The 13,431-nt window shown below is 35.4% G+C and overlaps 2 protein-coding genes across 2 annotated transcripts in view; one reads left to right on the forward strand and one right to left on the reverse strand.

Moving 5' to 3' along the window:
* Positions 1-1,443: 1,443 nt before the first annotated feature.
* The window catches only part of LOC127865835 (set1/Ash2 histone methyltransferase complex subunit ASH2-like), a 73,287-nt gene continuing 61,299 nt past the window's right edge, over positions 1,444-13,431 (reverse strand). Inside the window, exons 14-17 of the mRNA XM_052405867.1 lie at positions 8,001-8,093; positions 6,847-6,945; positions 4,044-4,106; positions 1,444-1,774 (exon numbers count right to left, since the gene is read on the reverse strand). Of these exons, the coding sequence (XP_052261827.1) occupies positions 1,676-1,774; positions 4,044-4,106; positions 6,847-6,945; positions 8,001-8,093 (354 nt within the window). The 3' untranslated portion in view covers positions 1,444-1,675. The remainder of the gene's footprint in view (positions 1,775-4,043; positions 4,107-6,846; positions 6,946-8,000; positions 8,094-13,431) is intronic.
* LOC127865833 (uncharacterized) overlaps positions 9,505-13,431 on the forward strand; it is a 32,906-nt gene continuing 28,979 nt past the window's right edge. The window contains exon 1 of the mRNA XM_052405863.1: positions 9,505-9,821. The gene's annotated coding sequence lies outside the window, so the exon portion shown is untranslated. The remainder of the gene's footprint in view (positions 9,822-13,431) is intronic.

Genomic DNA, 13,431 nt, shown 5'->3' on the forward strand with positions numbered 1-13,431 from the left:
CTAGTTTTTGACCCAAGATGACCCAAATACAATCCCAACCCAGATTTCTTCAAGACAAACATTTTGACTAAATTTCATGAAGATTGGATGAAAACTGTGACCTCTATTGTCTACACAAGGTTTTTCTATTATTTGATCTAGTGACCTAGTTTTTGACCCAAGATGACCCAAATACAATCCCAAACCAGATTACATCAAGATAAACATTCTGACCAAACTTCATTAAGATTGGATGAAAACTGCGACCTCTATTGTCTATACAAGGTTTTTCTATTATTTGACCTAATTACCTAGTTTTTGACCTAGTGACCAAGTTTTTGACCCCAGATGACCTAAATACAATCCAAACCCAGTTTTGATAAAGATAAACTATCTTACCTAATTTCATAAAGATTGGATGAAAACTGCGACCTCTATTGTCTACACAAGGTTTTTCTATTATTTGACCTAGTTTTTGACCTAGTGACCTAGTTTTTGACCCCAGATGACCCAAATACATTCCCAACCCAGATTTCATCAAGATAAAGATTCTGACCAAAGTTCATAAAGATTGGATGAAAACTGCGACCTCTATAGTCTATACAAGGTTTTTCTATTATTTGACCTAGTTTTTGACCTAGTGACCTAGTTTTTGACCCCAGATGACCCAAATACAATCCCAACCCAGATTCCATCAAGATAAACATTCTGACCAAATTTCATAAACATTGGATGAAAACTGCGATCTCTATTGTCTACACATTTTTTTTCTATTATATGACCTAGTTTTTGACCTAGTGACCTAGTTTTTGACCCTAAATGACACAAATACAATCCCAACCCAGATTTTATCAAGATAAACATTCTGACCAAATTTGATTAAGATTGGATGAAAACTGCGACCTCTATAGTCTACACAAGGTTTTTCAATTATTTGACCTAGTTTTTGACCTAGTGACCTAGTTTTTGACCCCAGATGACCCAAATACAACCCCAACCCAGATTACATCAAGAGAAACATTCTGACCAAATTTCATAAAGATTGGATGAAAACTGACCTCTACTGTCTACACAAGCAATTTGTTGATGGACGTACACACGCACGCACACACATATGGACGCCGGACATCACACGGTCACATAAGGTAAAAATAACGAGAAGTTTTGTTACCAAGTCAAACAAATCAACATGAATGTATTGCTGTATGTTTTGCTCAATATAACCAATCTAGTGTTTTGGTAATAAGCAGGACAAGTAAGCATTATGTGTCACTTGAAAGGCTGGAACACAATTACACATGTAGTCAGGGGGTATTGTCAAGAAAATAAGTCTTCAATATGCATTAATAATATTAAACCATGCAATTCTGAACACTACATGGTGAATGTTTTCACCATTCCATATCATTTGTAATGTCTATTATAAGCCATAAACATGCATTGACAATAAAACATAACCCAGCAAAAATAACTGATTTTTAATCAAATCTGCTAAAAACATTAACTCAGCTCCCATTTCGCAAAATAAATTTCCAATGGGTCTTCATTTTAACCATTACAAATTGATTGTTTTCCCCCAAAGGATTCCTCGCAGTGAAGTTGAATGTGGTCAAATGCATTTATTGACCCAGGTAAGTCCTGTGTGATGTGGCCAAGTTTCAAGTCCCGCTACTTTGTTGATGCTCTAGGTGGCAAGTCAGTTCTGGAAGTCTGGTAGTCTCCCCTCATTCTCTACATGGAACAAAATCTCTGAGAGTGTGGTCTCCACCACACACAGCTGGCCTGCATCGGACATCTGCATCAGAAAACACAAGCATGATGTTAATATGCTAGCATGAGCGCTACATTATTTGCTTTTGATGTATTAACTCTGATTATTAAATATACAAACAAGAGGCCCATGAGGGCCTGAATCGCTCTACTGGTTGGAATCAATAGGGCTCAAGCCCTTGATAGTATGAACAATCTGAGTAAGTTTTAAATAAACAGACCAAAAATGGGAAATTTATCACATAAACAAGAAGAAACTTAAAATTTAAACTTCAAATGGCTCCTTTTCAACAATAATTTGGACAAATTTTCTTCACTCTCAATGGGGTTCTGGCCCTTGATGATATAAAACATCCCTTGAAGTTTCAATGTAGAACTTTATATGTAAACAAACAAGAAATGTGTTTGTCGGAAACACTATGTCCCCTTCTGCGCCGCTTTGAGCTTTTTAACCTTTGACCTTGAAGGATGACCTTGACCTTTTACCACTCAAAATGTGCAGCTCCACGAGATACACATGCATGCCAAATATGAAGTTGTTATCTTCAATATTGCAAAAGTTATGGCAAAATGTTAGATTTTCATTTTTTTCTCATTCAAGGGTAGATAATTCTGGACTTATAACTCCGATATTGCTCATTTTTAATAGGGTTTGACTCATCATTCAGATAAAGACACTGTGCAAGTTGGGAAACGATTGGATGAAAACTGTAGACTTTATTGCGTAAACAAGCCTTATTTCACAATTTTCTAAAATTCAAGGGGAGATAATTCTGGACTTTTAACTCTGATGTCACCCATTTTCAATAGGGTTCGAGTCCTCATTAATATAAAGACACTGAACAAGTTTGAAAAGAATCGGATGAAAACTGTAAACTTTATCTCCTATACAAGAACAAGAGGGCCGTGATGGCCCTGAATCGCTCACCTGACTCATTAAGATCAGATGAAAACTATGACCTCCATTGTATACACAAGGTTTTTCTATGATTTGACCTAGTGACCTAGTTTCTGACCCCAGACAACCCAAATACTATTCCAATCCAGATTTCATCAAGATAAACATTCTGACCACATTTCATTAAGATCTGATGAAAACTTTGACCTCTATTGTCTACATAAGGTTTTTCTATGATTTGACCTAATTACCTTGTTTCTGACCCCAGATGACCCAAGTACAATCCCAACCCAGATTTCCAAGATAAACATTCTGACCAAATTTCATAACGATTGGATGAAAACTGTGACCTCTATTGTCTACACAATGTTTTTCTATTGTCTACACAAGGTTTTTCTATTATTTGACCTAGTGACCTAGTTTTTGACCCCAAATGACCCAAATACAATCCCAACCCAGATTTCATGAAGATAAACATTCTGACCAAATTTCATAAAGATTGGATGAAAACTGTGACCTATATTGTCTACACAAGGTTTTTCTATTATTTGAACTACCGGTAGTGACCTAGTTTTTGACCCCAGATGACCCAAATACAATCCCAACCCAGATTTCATCAAGAGAAACATTCTGACCAAATTTCATAAAGATTGGATGAAAACTGTGACCTCTACTGTCTACACAAACAAATTGTTTACGGACGCACACACACACGCACGCACGCACACACAACGGACATCACACGGTCACATAAGCTCACCATGTCACTTCGTGACAGTTGAGCTAAAAAGTCTAACGCATGCACGCACGACGGAAACCATGCCATGACATAAGCTCTTCAGGCCTTTGGTCAGTAGAGCTAAAAATGATGTCATTTTAAATATGACACTATGAATGGGGATGAAAACAACATATGAACATAGTTCTCAAAAGATGCAGATTGTTTCCATTTATGTATATAATTTAGATGTACCGGATACACAGGCTTATCTGGGATCTCACTTTACAAACATGCATTAAGCCTTGCTTTTCCAAATTTATAACCATTCAATCCACCACATCTGATTCTTACCAAAGCATATTCTTGGTGACAGTTATAAACTCTTGAGGCTATTTGAGTAATTAACAGTGTAAGACTACTTGAGGCTATTTGAGTAATTAACAGTGTAAGACTACTTGAGGCTATTTGAGTAATTAACAGTGTAAGACTACTTGAGGCTATTTGAGTAATTAACAGTGTAAGACTACTTGAGGCTATTTGAGTAATTAACAGTGTAAGACTACGTGAGGCTATTTGAGTTATTAACAGTGTAAGACTACTTGAGGCTATTTGAGTTATTAACAGTGTAAGACTACTTGAGGCTATTTGAGTAATTAACAGTGTAAGACTACTCACAGGCTCAAACTTCTGTAATTTCTCTGGCTGATACTTGAACGTTGGACCGAAATTCACTGTAACCTGTAAATACAAGACTTCTAGTATTACTTTACCCTTTTACTCATAAACTTGATTGTCTTGGAAATTGTAACGCAACTCTTCATCTGAGCAATAGCAGACTTTATATAGAGAGGGTTATGATTTTGCCCATTTGAGCTGAATCCCTCCTCTTGAATGCCAATATTGCTCAACAAAAAGTTCTTAATTTTTACAGTGAATAGTTTTGATGAAACCACTAAAAGGGGAACGGTATTAATCTCCCCTCAGGGGTTTCAACAGTACAAAATATTGTATTTTTACAATTATTTATGTTTAGCTTGGAAATTTAGCCAGCGGCAAAAATTATCAAGTCTTGTTCAGCTATCTCACACTAACACACATGTTGCAAAATAAATGTGGAAGAATTAAATTGAGAAAGAAATCATTTGTAAAAAGTTAAATACTGTGAAACCATTTATTTTCGACAGCACAAAATTTCGTCATTTTTATAAAAATGACGATTTCGTCAGCACTTAAATTCGCCGATTTCTGATTTTGAATTTTAAAAAAATGCGTCAGTCAATATCCGATTTGTGTGTAATACATATTCGCGATCAATCGCAGTTGCGAAAAATCGTACGAATGCGGGAACACTTGAGAATCACTGCAGGAGGTGGGGCCTGTTTGTCACATGCCAATTAACTAGTCTTTTGTTATCAAGGGACAGTAATGGACCCTCTTAATGTATGCCATTCACACGTTCATTGTTATGATTAGCGGACAAGTGGGATCGAATAACCGTTAACGGGTGTTTGTAACAACGAAGCCAATTGCCCATTAGTCTTTTTCTATTATTATAATTGCCATACTGATAACAATCGTAATTCTAGTTGGTATGATTTTTATTAAAATGCTGTCAATACCGTTTTAAAACTGTTTGTGTTATACAAAAGAGGTTCCAGTTTGTTAAGTGTTTTTTTTCAAATAAAATGCTTTTTTATTCTGATATCAACATTAAAATTATAAACTCTATGTGTGTGTTTGTTCAAAAAAAGTAAACTACCGGTATATAAATCAATAATGTCAATAATTTAAAAATAAATAAATTGATACATTTAAAATAGTAATAAGTGTGGTTAAACGCAAACAATCAAACAACAAACAGCAATTAAAATATTCTTTATTAATTTGTGATAAATACGCATGTTTTATAACACATCGTCATCTTTTAATTTGGTTTATTGTCTTTCATCGGCATTCGCTGCGTGATGGCTAATATGCAACACCCCTGAAAAACACAATGCACCTAATGGGTAATAAAGTTATAAACAATTAGCGCAAATTCATTACCATTCTACATAAAGGAAGTCAACGCATTCGATACAGCTGTACTGCACACGCGTTTTAAAGAAGTGTAACGTGTCAGTTAAGTACCTTGTGTAATCTACATCCCTTTGTGTCAAAACCGGATTAATCTTGATTACGAAACAGCAGTGAATGTGTGCATGGATTATGTTGGAATTTAATGCCTCATGTCTACGTAAAGTTTTAAAATATTGTTCAATTTAGTGTTTGTTTTTGTTCAAACATAGAGCATGATTGTTCGTTAGGATCTTAAATTCGCCGATCAGTCGACTGACGAAATTTATGAAAATTAATGCCTGACGATTAATAATGGTTTCACAGTATATACATATATATTTTCCACTTTGTTAACCCTGCAGTCAATAATCATTGTCATGAGTAAGTATTTGGATGCTCCTCCTTCAAACATAATAAAAATTCATTGTAACTGCAATACAACTGTCTAGCTGATTTGAATGCTTGCAAAGCCATCCCGCATTCAACACAATTAAATAAACAACCATTATCAAAGGTAAAAATGAAACAAGAGGGCCTGAAAGGCCAAAAGTAGCTCACCTGAGATTCAAAAGAACTGATCCGTTCTGTGAAGCCCAAGATGTCATTAGGACAAATGTTCTAACCAACTTTCATGACTAGTGAACACCCTGGCAGCCACGTTTTTCAACAGACCAGAACCATTTTCATACACATCCAAGATATCATTTAAACAAATATTCTGACAAAGTTTCATGAAGATTCATGAAGCCATTTAAGAACAAATGCCCCGCCCCCTGGTGGCTATGTTTTTTCATGCAACTGGAACCATTTTCAAACTTGTCAGAGATATCATTGGGACAAATCTTCTGACCAAGTTTCATGATGATCAGACATGTGGCTTCTAGAGTGTTAACAAGGTTTTACTATAGCTATATAAGGAAAAATGCCACGACCCCTTGGCGGCCATGTTTTTCCACCAACTGGAACCATTTTCAAACTCGTCCAAGATATTATTGGGATGAATCTTCTGACCAAGTTTCATGATGATTGGACAATAAATGTGGCCTCTAGAGTGTTAACAAGATTTTACTACAGCCATATATATTATATAGCAATGTGAGTAAAAATGGCAGCCATGTTTTTCAAGCAAACATTACCATTTTCGAACTCATCCAAGATATCAATGAGACCAATCTTCTGACCAAATTTCATGAAGATTGGACAATAAATGTGGCCTCTAGAGTGTTAACAAGGCAAATTATCACGCCACACGACGGACGACGGACAAAAGTCGATCACAAAAGCCCACCATGAGCACGTTGTGCTCAGATGAGCTCAAAAATCATGCATTTTTACAATCAACTTTACTGCAGGTCAGTGAACATGATATTATATACAATTATAGTTATAATTTAATTCTGTAGATGAGGCAGCTCCCTACCTTGGCCAGCTTGTAAAGGGAAATGGCAGGGTAGTAGGTTCCCCCATACAGATTCTCGTATGCCACGCCTTGAAACTTGCCATTCAGGTAGAACCCTATCTGTAAACATACATTTCTTAAAAACATGTGAAATTCTGACAGTGAATATTCAATGCCACAGGTGTATCATAGTAGCGCATGTCTTGGCATCAATATTATTCAATTTAATATACTAACTGACGAGGCACTTCATTTACTAAGAGTTATTAATATTTTATGTAAGAGAAACATACATAAAAGGCTTAACTTGATGCTTTACTTATGCCATATGTGTCATAAATAATATCACATGGAATGAAAATGAATTAAAAAGAAGATACAATACAATATAATATCCTTTTTTTCTCAAAAGTATAACGTACAATTCATGTATAATCATGACTTTTAATCACATCATGAAGGAATCTCATTTGCATAAATATTTATCATGTAAGGCTCAGTTTACATAAATGCCGGTGACCATGCATTCAATGAGACTATGTTTACATATATAAAACCATATATAAAAATATTGGCCCATTTGTGAATGACCATAATGAATTGATACCCTAACTTGCTACTGCCCATGAATACAGTGATCACCTAAGATATCACTGACATGTGTCCATGAATACAGTGATAGCCTACCAGACATGTGTCCATTAATACAGTGATAGCCTACCAAACTACTAACATGTGTCCATTAATACAGTGATAGCCTTACTTGCCCATGCATGGAATGATAGCCTAACTCGCTACTGACAAGTGTCCATTAATGCAGTGATACCCTGCCATACTACTGGCAAGTGTCCATGAATGCAGTCATTGCCTACCATTCAACTGACAATGTCTATGAATGCAGTGATAGCATAAATTGGTACTGACACGTGTCTGTGAATGCAGTAATAGCCTAACTTGCTACTAATAAGTGTCCATGAATGCAGTTATAGCCTTACTTGCTAATGACAAGTGTCCATGAATGCAGTGATAGCTTAACTTGCTACTGACAAGGGTCCATGCATGCAGTGAAAGCCTAACTGCTACTGACAAGTGTCCATGATTGCAGTGATACCCAACCTTGATTATGAACGCAGCAAAAGCCTACCTTCCTACTGACAAGTGCAGTGATGGCCTACCTTGCTGCCAGGCTTGATTTTCAGGAGTTTCTCAGCGTCTCCCACATGGTCCTTTGCCTCATAGTACAAGTGGTTCTTGAACTTCACCAGAGGCTGAAATGGGGAAACATATAATATTTAAACTGAGTGCTGTATATGTGGGTAGGAGTTCCAGAAACTTGTATGGGGAAATAACACTACCCACCTACAACATAAATTTGGTAAAAAAAATACCTTCATTTCAACCATTATTTGTAAACTACTGGAACTGGAGTTCAAATAAGAACATGTGTAGAAAGGGAAGATGACTGTCATCCATCCATATTTACTTCAAGGCAAATACATTGTCTAGACCCAGCATCTTTATCTCAGTGTTATTCAATGCAACAGAGGCTACATTATACATCATTAAAATAAATAATAATCTACTGAAACTAATTTCAAAATGCTACAGCTCTCAGTTATGATCATTGCATATTTTGGTTTTGCATAAAGAATACATTGTTTGAATTGCAGCCACATGCAGGATGATTTTGACATTGCCAAATCAGTGGTATAAAAAGTTGAAATATGAAAGCATTACAGCAGATTATATCATAATGCCAATACAAAACCCAGACAATGTTAATAAACAACCAACAATGCCAGCAGTTGTATAGGAAAGATGTTTGTGGTTCTAGAGATTTGGGGTAAGCTATTTCACACCTGTAAGTTCCTAGATAACCCAAAACTTTGATTGCTATGTTCTGATGCACTCATGATTTTTCCACGAAAATTATGAATGCATACATATATACATGTCAAACTTATCTCAACTTAAGAGCATTATACCATCATTGTAAACAGACTTTTGTAAACAACACAGTTATGGAGTTCAGATATGATGTAAACAGTACATTAAGGCAAATGAATAATTTTTGTTCTAAATCAACATGTACAATGGAAAACATTTCTTGAAAAAGCTTTAAAAAAATGTATACAATATAATTACGATGAGTTATTAGTAAAACTTTAAATGATTTTAGGAAACAGATCCAAAACATCCCACAAACAAAATATGCTACATTCTTAAATAAAACAGCTGTATATAATTGGATTGTCTTAGTTTGTGTCCTATATACTTTGCCTCCTCGCTTTACAAATCACAGTATTGAATAGCATCACAATATCCCATACATGTATATATTTATATATGTATAAGTAACATTAGAATAATTTGTCATTTTTACTACAGATGTTATGGTTCTATAGATATTATTTTTTACTTTAAATACAATTAGAACCACTAATGACCATGTACAATTCAATAGTATCTAAAAGCAACAGCACAGTGCAACAAAGGCTGATAGAAAGACAATTATTAAAATCGAAGTATTTCTAACACAGAGGAAATCAATAAAAATCTGTGCGGCACTTCACATTGTCTCGGCCACTTAGACATCTCAGTAACTGCAACTGATGATTTTTCAATACTAACAAATAGAAATCAATAGAGCCAGCCAGTCATGCAGAAACTCTAGTGTCCATTAACTGTGTAGGGTGAACAGTGAACAGTGAACTAGAAGTGTGTACCAAGGATGTTGTCTGGAATAATCAATATGGGTGAATATCTGATATAAGTGGCGGAAATAAACTCCCAGGCTCCCCATATGCTCCCTGTACCCAAGTACATTTGTATATAAACAGAGTGTACATCAACAGGGCTTAGAAGAGAACAGTGAACATGTATAATGTGTGGCTAGTTCTCTATTGAAGCTGTGGAAAGAAATACTAATGGAAAATAAGAAAAGGAATGGGATGTTTTTATGATTGTTTTACCATGTGTGGTGCAAAATGGGTAAGGTAAGGAAATAATTTTATTATGCAGTAGATTTTGCACATTACAGTATTTGCATTGATGTGTGACATGACACATCGTAAGTTGCATTTATATTATTTAGATCAAATTAAGATATACACAATGAAAGACCTATCCTTGACAGTCAAGTTAGAAAACATACACATGCCATATACCTATTATTCTTTTGTAACGTCTAATATTATCAAAAGGAAAACGTCAGTAATTTGTTTTACCACTACTAATATTATTATGCTTAACATAATGTAATGTAACTTGTTAAACCCAGCAGTTGTAACTAGAACTCATCACAGTAGTGACAAACATCCCTTGACAAACATGAAGGTATATGTTCTGAGTTGTGTAAAAATTTGGAGCCTAGGGCATGACCAGTTTTGACACTTGGGGCATTTTCAAAGTAAAGTTTGTAGAGAAGTTTGTAGAGAACCAAGACAATCTTTTATACCAAATTTAAAATCTCAGGGCCCTTTAGTTTCAAAGGGAATTTTGCTGTATTTGCATAAATAATTGACCCCTCTGTCAATGGTGTGGCAATTTTTGACCACAAAGACATGATTTCACAACTAGTAGAGCCAATATACAATGTAACATACAAAATACAACAAATTTACAGAGATAAATTGTTTTGCGTATAAAGTATATAGTAACTCAAATAATGTATCACAAATTATTAGTTTAAATATGGCAAACTGTTGTCAATTTTAGTAGATCAATATTGCACAAGGCCAACTTCATCAGTAACACTAACAGCAGACAATTATGTGTAGACAGACAAACAGACTGACAGACATACAGAATTGGTAAGACATCCATGTAATTCCAGTATTTTGTAAAGGGGAGTAAATTTGAGTAAGCAGTGTTTTCTTTCCGTTCAAACTTGGGTCTAGTAGGGGGACCCATTCCCAATGGAAAAAAGTATATATTTTTCCCAAATAGGACCTAAACATTCACAATGGAACATTAAAAAAATAAAAATTAACAGTCAATTATCTCCAAATCGAGCTCTACAAGTTGAACCTTAGAAAATACAAGAGCACCGCATAACGGGTGCCACGCTCGGCTGCGAAAGCTTGTCAGATTTTTTTTTAAAAATTTAAGAGGTCACAGTGACCTTGACCTTTGACCTAGTGACCCAACAAGAGATGTGTTTGTAAGAAACACAATGCCCTACTGCGCTGCATTGAAATAAAATTTCTATTTATCATTTGGCAGGTATAGAAATCATCTCCCTTTAAAGGTTATTACTTCCCTTGAAGGGGGGGGGATCCAGAAAACCGCAATTTTCAGCAATATTTCTAGTGTATTTGTTGCCATAGCAACCAGAATTCTTGACGTATGAACAAAATGAAATGACGTGCATAATGTCCATATTGCCATCTGTCCATATTTCAAGTTGCATGAAAAAATATGAAGAACTTTGAAAGTTATCACAGGATCCAGAAAACCGCCATTTTCAGCAGTATTTCTAGTGTATTTGTTGCCATAGGAACCAGAATTCTTGACGTAGGAACAAAATTAAATGACGTGCATAATGTCCATATTGCCATCTGTCCATATTTCAAGTTGCATGAAAAAATATGAAGAACTTTGAAAGTTATCACAGGATCCAGAAAACCGCCATTTTAAGCAGTATTTCTAGTGTATTTGTTGCCATAGGAACCAGAATTCTTCACGTAGGAACAAAATGAAATGACGTGCATAATGTCCATATTGCCATCTGTCCATATTTCAAGTTGCATGAAAAAAAATTGAAGAACTTTGAAGTTATCGCAGCATCCAGAAAACCACCATTTTCAGCAGTATTTCTAGTGTATTTGTTGCCATAGGAACCAGAATTCTTGACGTAGGAACAAAATGAAATGACGTGCATAATGTCCATATTGCCATCTGCCCATATTTCAAGTTGCATGAAAAAATATGAAGAACTTTGAAAGTTATCGCAGGATCCAGAAAACCGCCATTTTCAGCAGTATTTCTAGTGTATTTGTTGCCATAGCAACCAAAATTTTTGACGTTGGAACAAAATTAAATGAAGTGCATAATGTCCATATTGCCATCTGTCCATATTTCAAGTTGCATGAAAAAATATGAAGAACTTTGAAAGTTATCGCAGGATCCAGAAAAGTGTGACGGACGGACGGACTGACAGACGGACTGACAGACGGAGTGCAAACCATAAGTCCCCTCCGGTAAAACCGGTAGGGGACTTAAAAACCTTTGACAAATCAATCATTTGGGTTATAAATAATCTAAATTATAAATCTGTACAGTAACTGTGAAAAGAACTTCATTTCTTGGTAAGGAAATATATAATATGAGATTTAAATAACTTCGCTTTACAATAATTCTCTGTATTAAATCTCTATTTTTAGTAGCAAATAATTAAAAGCCACTACTGTGACTGTAGATTCACCACTCAAAATGTGCAGCTCCATGAGGTACACATGCATGCCAAATATATAAAGTGGCTATGTTCAATATTGAAAAATTATCTCCCTTTAAAGGTTATTACTTCCCTTAAATTTGTATTTTTTACCGTAGACCGTAAAGGATAATCTTGACCTTGACCTTTTACCACAATGTGTTTGTCAGAAACACAATGCCGCATACTGAGCCACTTTGATTTATTTAACAAAAATATATACATGGGCAGGTCAGATAACTATGTCCATTTAAAGCTTATTACTTCCCTTGACTTTGTTTTTTTGACCCTAGACCTTGAAGGATGATGTTCACCTTGAAATTTAACCACTCAAAATGTGCAGCTCCATGAGATACACATGCATGCCAAATATCAAGTTGCTATCTTCAATATTTAAAAAGTTATGGCCAATGTTAAGGTTTAAGCACGACGGCGGACGGCAGACGACGAGCTGGCTATGAAAATAGCTCGGGTTTTCTCCGAAAACAGCCTCGCTAATAATACTAAATCACTTTAAATCAATTATAAAGTATTTCTAAGCAAAAAATCAAACACATTAATTTCCCTATTTTAGGCAATAGTACGCGATATTTCCCAATCCAAAGGGACCCGGCCCCTTTCCTAAAATGGTGAAAAAACAAGCGATGTTTTTGTGAAACACTATGTCCCCATATATTTGACCTTTGACCTTGAAGGATGACCTAGACCTTTCACCATGCAAAATGTGCAGCTCAATGAGATACACATGCATGCCAAATATCAAGTTGCTATCTTCAATATTGCAAAAGTGTACATTAAATGAGCGATTATGACACATATATTTGACGTTTGACCTTTAAGGATGACCTTGACTTTTCACCACTCAAAATGTGCAGCTCCATGAGATACCCATGCGCGCCAAATATGAAGTTGCTACACGTATCTTCAATATTGCAAAAGATATGGCAAATGTTAAAGTTGGAGCAAACAAACACAGAAACCAACCAACCAACAGACAGGGCAAAAACAATATGTCCTCCACTATATTGGTGGGGGACATAAAAACACTGGTAAGGAAACAAGTACACCTTATTTCAGTTCAATGCCACCTTACAAATACTTCAATTTGACAAAGTAATTTATTGTTTACTACTTGTGAACAGTAAATAGATGAAGGGTAACAAAATCTGTCA

Source organism: Dreissena polymorpha, chromosome 2 (genome assembly GCF_020536995.1).
Source record: "Dreissena polymorpha isolate Duluth1 chromosome 2, UMN_Dpol_1.0, whole genome shotgun sequence".
In the NCBI taxonomy this organism is placed as follows: domain Eukaryota; kingdom Metazoa; phylum Mollusca; class Bivalvia; order Myida; family Dreissenidae; genus Dreissena; species Dreissena polymorpha.